Source organism: Lathyrus oleraceus, chromosome 3 (assembly GCF_024323335.1).
Source record: "Lathyrus oleraceus cultivar Zhongwan6 chromosome 3, CAAS_Psat_ZW6_1.0, whole genome shotgun sequence".
Lineage (NCBI taxonomy): Eukaryota > Viridiplantae > Streptophyta > Magnoliopsida > Fabales > Fabaceae > Lathyrus > Lathyrus oleraceus.
The window spans coordinates 518,957,590-518,966,663 of record NC_066581.1 but is presented as its reverse complement, the minus strand read 5'-3'; the positions used below and the strand labels follow the sequence as shown (position 1 = coordinate 518,966,663).

The window sequence follows — 9,074 nt, the reverse complement described above, 5'->3', positions numbered from 1 at the left end:
AGAGAATAATAAATATTTAAGAGTATAATAGGAAAAATAACATTAATGATTCATTGATATTATAAAACGACTTATATTGTGGTACAAAATATTTTTTAAAAAGTAAAATATAATAAAAAACGGAGGTAGTATTTCATTTTATTTATTAAACCTATACTAACCACAACAACATAGCAAATAAGTAGGTCACACTTTCAAGTCGCAATAAATATATATAAACTACAAAAGTTTTTCTATTAAACTTGATTGAAAATTGAAATCCATCTTTTGTTTTAGCATAATTTTTTCACTTGTAAAAAGAAAGATGAAGTTTGGAAAAGAATTTGTGTCACAAATGGTGCCGGAATGGCAAGAAGCATACATGAATTACAACTCACTCAAAACCATTCTAAAAGACATTTCAAAGTTCAAAAACCAAAACAAATCAAAGTCACCAATGGCATCAACACCAAAAGGATCATTGAGAAGAAGGTTAACTCTCTATAGAGCTTTTAGTGGTCTTAATGTTACTCAAAGATTTTCACCAAATAAGAGTGAAGATGAAGTTATACTTTTTCATTCACAAGAAGATGAAGATTCAAAAGGTTTGTATCAAACCATGTTTTTGAAGAGTTCTGAAGATGGAACAGAAAGAGATCTTGAGTTTTTTAAGAAACTTGATTTTGAGTTTAATAAGGTTAATGTGTTTTATAACAAGATGGTTAAGGAAGTTGTTGAGGAAGCTGAGGAGTTAAGTAAGCAAATGAATGTTCTTATTGCTTTTAGAATAAAAGTTGATAAGATTGGGTTTGAAAATCTTCATAGCAATGAAACTTCTTCTTCAAGTTCCATTATGCATCATGTAAATGATGCTCAACATGGTAAGTCATTGTCATGTTCCTTTTGTTTCTTTTAATACATTTCTTTGCAAATCTAGGTAGCATCGACAATTCAGATCGAAAGGGTGTCTGATGTTAGTTTAAGAAAATGAAAGTATAGACCGTAGTCATATGTGCTAGTGTCGTGTTAAAGTTAGATACAAACACATGTTAGACATCAGACATATACTATATGTGCTAGTGTCGTGTTGAAGTCAGATAAATACATGTCAGAAATCAGACACACTATATCTGATAGTGTCGTGTTGAAGTCACATGTTAGTGTCGTGTTGAAGTCAGATGAACATATGTTAGAAATCAGACACACTATATCTGTTATTGCCATATTGAAGTCACATGTCAGTCATCAGACACACGTTATATGTGTTAGTGTCGTGTTGAAGTCATATACAAACACGTGTCAGTCATCAGACACGCGTTATATGTGTTAGTGTCGTGTTGAAGTCATATACAAACACATGTCAGTCATCATACACACGTTATATGTGTTAGTGTCATGTTGAATTCAGACACAAACACATGTTAGACATCAGAGACACAAACATATGTTAGACACCAGAAATACGTTATATATTTTAGTATCATGTTGAAGTCAGACACAGACACATGTTAGACATCATCACATGTTATTAATCTGAAGTGTCTGTGCTACATAGTTCAAAATTGAATCATAAAATTTGATGCTTTTTTCGGAGTATTGTAATCTACGATGTCATTATTATTATTTTTGAAGGAGACTCAAATGTACACATGGATGTGATTCAAGAAATTGAGATGAGCAATGAGAGTCAATTAAATGATGAAGATAGAAACTATGTGCCACAAACCATTTCTAAGAGTTCCATTCAGGGTTTTAGACCAGCTTCTTTAGATATTCTTGATCATGTGAAGATCAATATGAACACACCAGAAACTCCTGTATCAACCATAAAAGGGCTTTTAATAAGCTCAAAAACTGATCAAGCTTTTAACAAGAAAGAGCTTAAGAAAGCAGATATTCTACTTAGCAAAGCCTTAAAGGAATTCTATCATAAGCTCAGGCTTCTAAAAAAGTACAGGTGAGACGGTTTCTTTCTTCACTTTTTAACTCTTAGACAAATTGTATCGACATATTTGAGCTTATTTAATGTCGTAGATACCTCTAGAGCTTATGAAAATATCTTATGACATGTCTTCAGCTTATTTCGATAAGCTCTTAATATGAAAACAGTTTGAATTTAATTTATCTTTTGCTATAGAAAGAGCTTATACATAATTACTTGTTCAGGTAAACAGTTTAATTAACTACTTATAGCATAAGCACTTATCGACTGATATAAGTGCTTATGTATAGTCAACTAATAAAATGGTGATGTATGCAGCTTCTTAAACTTGTTGGCATTCTCAAAAATCATGAAGAAGTATGATAAGGTATCCTTTACGATTGAACGATAATCTTTTCCATTCGATTTTTTTTCGAGTTTGGCCTTATCTGATTAACACCACTACAGGTGAGTTCAAGGAATGCATCAAAAGATTACCTAAAGATGGTGGATAGTTCTTGTGTTGGCAGCTCAGATGAGGTTAATAGGCTTATGGATCGGGTGGAACGTGCTTTCATTAAGCACTTTGCAAATGGAAATCATCGAAAAGGAATGAACACGTTGAGACCGACCACGAAAAGGGAGCGGCATAGAACAACATTCTTATTAGGTGAGTTAGAGCATGAAGAATTTGTTTGTTTTTTAATATTGTTACCTATGGTTTCAAATTGCGGTTGCAGTTTAGTTGCAAACTCTTGTATTGAGGACGTGATGACGTTGCAGAGACTTCAAAATCCGCAATATTGTGGTTTCAAATCGCAATTTTAAACCACAAACTCATTGATGTATACTGAATTTCAACACCTTAAATCCGTCTCAAACTTACGTACGATCATTTGATATAACAGGACTATTTTCTGGGGCCGCAATCGCTCTCATTGTAGCGCTAAGTACACTCATACAAGCAAGAAATATTCTATATAGTGAAGGTAGAATCAAATATATGGATAACATATTTCCACTTTATAGGTAAGTTAAAGATGTTCATTTTCATTTTTAATCGTGCAATCACATAATTGTGTTTTCGCACGTTTTCATGCATGCATGGATATGTGATAAAGACTATGAGCACTGACACCAGACACGACACAAACACCAACAATATTTTAGAAAATTGACGAATTGAATGTAATCACATGTGTTGGTATCAGTCAGCAGACTCTAGAACTATTCATGATTAATGACTTTTAGCTTATTGCAGTCTCTTCGGATACATCGTCTTGCATATGATCATGTACTCTGCGAACGTATACTTATGGAGGCGATTTAAAATCAACTATCCGTTTATATTTGGATTCAAAGAAGGAAATGAGTTAGGTTACAGACAAGTATTTCTTCTTAGCTCCGGCCTTGCCGTGCTTTCTTTGGCGGCTGTTCTCTCAAACTTAGATATGGAGATGGATCAAAGAACAAAAACTTTCTCAGCATTTACCGAATTAGTGCCATTAGGCCTTGTCATGGTAAGTTATAAAATTATATCTGATTTCAAATTTAATCATGTTCTTGTGTATTTTGTCGAATAATATACTCGAGAAAATAACGAATTTGTATTGCAGGCTGTGCTCGTCATAACATTTTGTCCCTTCAATGTCATATATAAATCGAGTCGCTTCTTTCTTATTCGATGCGCATTTCATTCCATTTGTGCTCCTCTCTACAAGGTAAAGATCAAATGGAAAATTTCAAAACTACGCTCTAAACTTCGTCGCAGATACTAATCTTGATTGCTTTTGTTTTCAGGTCACTTTTCCTGATAATTTCTTGGCAGATCAGCTTACCAGCCAGGTTTCGCACTTTACATTATACTATTCAACCAGTTGAACCGAGAACCAGACAGTCTGTCAGTTTGTTTGATCCGTTTGGCGTTTGCATATGTTTTTGCTTTTGTGTTCAGGTGCAAGCATATAGAAGTTTGGAATTCTACGTCTGCTACTATTTTTGGGGCGATTTCACGACGAGATCAAACAAGTGCTCCGGTAATGGAGTCTATAAAACATTTTATTTAGTCGTCGCTATTATTCCATTTTGGATCCGTTTTCTCCAGGTACACACCTCTTTTCATTTTCCCGGAGTTTCGATTCTAACATAACTGAATCTGACATGGAACTTATTATCTTAAGTGTCTTCGCCGATTACTTGAAGAAGGAAATACAATGCACGGACTCAACGGACTAAAATACGTCTCGACAATAGTTGCAGTTGCAATGAGGACTATTTCTAGTGAGTTTCGCGAAGGAGCTGTTTGGAAAATTCTTGCTGCAAGTTCATCAGGCATTGCAACAATTGTTAATACTTATTGGGATATTGTCATGGATTGGGGTTTGCTAGAAAGAAACTCGAGAAATCCATGGTTAAGAGATAAACTTTCTGTACCATACAAAAGTGTATATTTTGCTGCTATGGTAAGTTAATATTTTGTGTGCTCATCATTCTTCAATATTTTTTATCTGCGCGACGATTTGAATATCAGTTGTTATGATGGAATTTTAGGTGTTGAATGTTATACTGAGGCTTGCATGGATGCAATCTGTTATAGGCATTAAGGATGCTCCATTCCTTCACAGAACAGCTTTGACAGCGATTATGGCTTGTTTGGAGATTCTTCGGCGCGGAATATGGAATTTTTTCAGGTAAGTTATTGAAGTTATTGGCAATGATTGTTATTGGTAGTAGGAGTTGATGTTTTGAAAATTGAATAGGTTGGAGAATGAACATTTGAACAATGTTGGAAAGTATAGAGCATTCAAATCAGTGCCTCTTCCTTTCAACTATCAAGATGATGATGATGAAGACAGTGCAGATACATAGTATAGAGCATTCAAGTTGGTGCTTGTAAGGAGTATATATAAGTTTTGTATAACTGATTACCACCCTCAAGTTTTCATGTGTAATTGGTTAAAGGATTGCAAAGTTTTTTTTTCTTCATTATTTGATCAGCTACATTGTTTTTTTGTATGATTGTTATAATATTCATGGTGGGTCATTAATGAAATATCACCATATTTTCATCATAATTTTCTGTAATTCACTTATTCTCTCAATCTCACCATTATTCATCAATATCTTGTGATTGAATTTTTCCCAACATTTGACATCAAGAATCTGGTTCGTTGATCAAACACTTAGAGTGTGAAAATGCTTTCCATCTCCAATGAACATATCCATGTAAATCTCTCAATTCTCGATGCAAAGAATTATGATATGTGGTGCAAACATATGAAGGTATTGTTTGGTTATCAAAATGTTCTTGAAGGGATCAAGAACAATGTTAGTCCATTTGTGGAAGGTGCAACGACGACACAAAGAACTTCACACAAAGAAGAGAAGACGATAGATTTCAAAGTTTTGTATCTCATTCATCAATGTGTTAATGCTGAAAACTTTAAGAAGGTTGATGATTGTACATCCTCAGAGGAAGCTTGGTAAATCTTGGAGAAAAGTTATGCAGGAGCTGAAAAGGAAAATGTGGTGAGATTACAAACTCACAAAAGACAACTGCAATTAATTCAAATGGAGGAGAAGAAAATCATTAGTGAATTTCCTACAAGAATCAAAAGATTGATGAATCAAGTGAAAGTTTCTGGATAGAAAATCATTGAGCAGGATGTGGTTGGTAAAATCTTGAGATCGTTGACGTCAAGATTCGATAACGTAGTGGTTACTATTGAAGAGTTCAAGGATCTTTCAACAATGAGCAAAGAAGAGTTCCAAAATTGTCTTGAGGCTCATGAGTAGAAAATGGAGGAGAGAAGTGTTGACAAAGCAAAGGCTGAAATTGCTTTGCAAGGTTGTTTCGTTGGAAAAGACAAGAAGGTGAAGGGAAAGTGGTCGATAAGTAGAGGTAGAGGAAACTACCATAACAATGGTGGAAGGGATTCCCAAAATTCCCAAAATTCAACATTTCAAAAGGGTGAAAGCAGTTGCAACAAAAATGGTGGATCAAGTAATTACAAAAGTGAAAACAATAGAGAAGATGGAAAATAACAAGAGTAATGTCGAATGATATAATTGTCAAAAGCTTGGACATTTTTCTCGCGAATATAATGCCAACAAGAATGATTCACAAGATGTTAAAGCAGAGTTTGCAAGGCAAGAAGATAATGAGAGCACACTATTAATGGTGATTACTGAAGCAGAAAACCACACACGAAAATGTAGTTAAAACCGAGTACAATCGCTTGAAAATGTGATAGTGACTAAGTGAGAAGATGTAGAATGCAGCGACCAATGGTACCTTGACTCCGAGTGTTCAATGAACATGATAGGAAGGAATGATTAGTTTGTTAAAATCAATCAAGCATTGAAAAAACAAGGTAAAATTCGCGAATAATAACACATTTGCAGCAGGGGGATTGGTGATGTCTCAAGCAATGGGAAGAATGGTGAGCATTCCTTGATTAAAGATGTGCTGTATATTTCTAGAATCAAGTGTAATTTTTTAATTATTGGTCAATTGCTTGAAATTAATTACAAGATTCACATGAAGAATAAAGTGCAGAAAGTTACAGATGCAAATGTGAATTTGATCCTAAAGGCTCCTATGGCTCAAAACATAACATTCAAGGTTGAATTCAAATTAATGGAGCATATATATCTTGCAATGACTTCTAGTAGAGAAGAATATGAACATGGAACTATAGGCTTGGGCAACTGAATTTCAAGGACCTCAATGCTATGCAGAAAAATAACATGGTTATGGGGCTTCCATGGATCAATATGTCAACCAAAGTGTGTGAAGAGTGTGTGCAGGCCAAGCAACACTGAGGCAACTTTAAAAAAGATGTTGGATATAGAACCAAGTGTCATCTTGAGATGATTTATTCAGATGTTTGTGGATCGATCATAGACAATAAATACTTTGTCACTTTCATTGATCTATTTTATAGAAAGTTGTTGACTTACTTGATCAAAAGAAAATATGAGGCGATGGAAGTATTCAAGAAGTTCAAATTCACGGAGGAAAGACAAAGTGATCACAGAATCAAAAATCTAAAAATAGTTGGTGGAGGTGAGTATGTCTCAAATGACTTTGGAAAATTTTGTCAGTAAGAGGGCATTATATATGAGGTAATGCCACTCTATATGCCTCAACAAAATGGAGTCACCGAGAGGAAGATTCGATCGATTATGAACATGGTGAGAAGCATGTTGAAAGGGAAGAAGTTGTCAAAAGAATTATAGGGAGAAACAGTGTCCACAACTACATATTTATTGAATAGGTGTCCAACAAAGAAGCTGAAAAATATTTCACCCGAAGAGTCATGGTCCTAATTCAAGCCAAATATGAGTCACTTGAAGGTATTTGATTTTGTTGTGTATAAACATGTTCCAGATCAGCTTAGAAAGAAGCTAGATGACAAGGGAGAGCAAATGATACTTGTTGAGTATCACTCTAGTGAATGCTACAAACTCTATGACACAATCAACCGAAGAATTATAATCAATAGGGACATATTTTTTGATGAATTGATGGTCTGGAAACATGCATAAATTAATTCAAACGATGTTGGAACTGTTCCTCCACTGTTTAAAAATGCAGAAAATATAGGCAGTGAAGTCCAAGTTAAAGAAAATGTGAGAAGATCAACGAGTCAAAGAGGCATGCTTGTAAGATTTTGAGTTGTTCTAAGACAATGAAGTGAACGATAATGGCGATCTTGTTCATGTTAAGCGCATGGCTGAATCTGAACCAATGAAAATGTGATAAGAGACTCAACAGAGAAGAATTCGAGCTTACTTCCTCTTCGAAGAATAAGGGCGGTGGTTATAAGTATTGGGAAACTCATTCGTTCACGGGAGAAGAATGAGTTCCTTTCGTCGCTAGGGTACAATAAGTGAATGAGAAACATTATAATTCTGAAGGAATAAAAAATTGTCTTTAAAGTTACATTATAATTCTGAAGGAATAAAAAATTGTCTTTAAAGTTTTTATCTCGGTTTTCTTCAACAACCGAGTGATAATATCCGACGTAAAATATATAAAAAATAAAGGTGTCATTTTAGTTGTAAATAAAACACAAAATTGCAGGAGTTGGGAATTGAAGCTCAAACACTGAATAATATGTTACGTCGATTTTCCTAGATGGCTGAGGTTAGAGATTAATTTTCTTATAAAAAAACAATATATAGCGTGTTCCAGGTTATTTGACCCCAATTTTTCAATAACTGAGATGAAAACTTCGTCATGAAATGTATTATTTATAGTAGTGTAGAACATGCTGGTTAACCACAAGGGAATCAACCTGATTCTGTTGCGGTCGAAAAAGAACCACCACAAGTGTCTCATACTTCCACTCCTTCACCAGCAATCACTATTAACTATATCCATGATTGCTCATTCCTCAATTTGGGACTCTTCATCCAACACCTGTGACACTCCTCTAGAGGCTATGATAGAGAAAGATCTTGTATAAGCTTTGAAGATTCTTATGAGTAATCGAGGCCTCTCTGTGAAAAAATCTCCATGCTCTTTGACTATTTCAAGTAATGAACCCTCTGTTAGTTCTTCTACTGCACTGATTCAGCGATCGAAACAAAAATTATCGATGTGGATTTGTTCCAGATACTTGAAAACAATCATGTCGCCATTTATGAAATCAAACGTTTGTTAAAACAACTTAACAATCCAGATTCTCCAAATACCTTTGTCGGTTTCATCTTTGAGTTTGGGCCATTTATCAAGACAACTGAATTCCAATTAAACTCATAAGAGATAAATAAAGAATATTATAACTATTCTATAATTATAGACGTAGACAATTTAGTTGAAGTACATAAACAAAAATTCTATGTGTTTCTACTATGATCTGATTTGTGTAAGCTTTATTGAAAAAGTCCGCTATTACATATAATATACTCATCATAATTTTCCATTGGACATATTAAATTATGACGTTGAAGAGTTGTGTAAACTACCAAGATCCTTTAAAATTGTAGAAGATCTTGATTGATGTATTTTAAAAATAACATTATTTCTTTTATTAAAACTACGTGCATTGCTAATGCTGACAAATTCACAACTAATGCACATATGTAAAGTGAACGTGGACCAATTTGATAGATTCATTACAACCTTTGTCTTTGTCACGACAAGTAGCATAACATAAAAGATGAA

General features: G+C 34.2%; 1 protein-coding gene across 1 annotated transcript; it reads left to right on the top strand.

Moving 5' to 3' along the window:
• Positions 1 to 241: 241 nt before the first annotated feature.
• On the top strand, positions 242 to 4,974 carry LOC127128579 (phosphate transporter PHO1 homolog 9). The gene is made up of 12 exons (XM_051057932.1): positions 242 to 860; positions 1,612 to 1,936; positions 2,240 to 2,288; positions 2,369 to 2,570; positions 2,809 to 2,929; positions 3,162 to 3,420; positions 3,517 to 3,621; positions 3,701 to 3,745; positions 3,855 to 4,004; positions 4,081 to 4,362; positions 4,451 to 4,590; positions 4,660 to 4,974. The coding sequence occupies exons 1-12, from the start codon at positions 305 to 307 to the stop codon at positions 4,766 to 4,768; spliced, it is 2,343 nt and encodes a 780-aa protein (XP_050913889.1). The 5' UTR covers positions 242 to 304; the 3' UTR covers positions 4,769 to 4,974.
• The last annotated feature ends 4,100 nt before the right edge of the window (positions 4,975 to 9,074 follow it).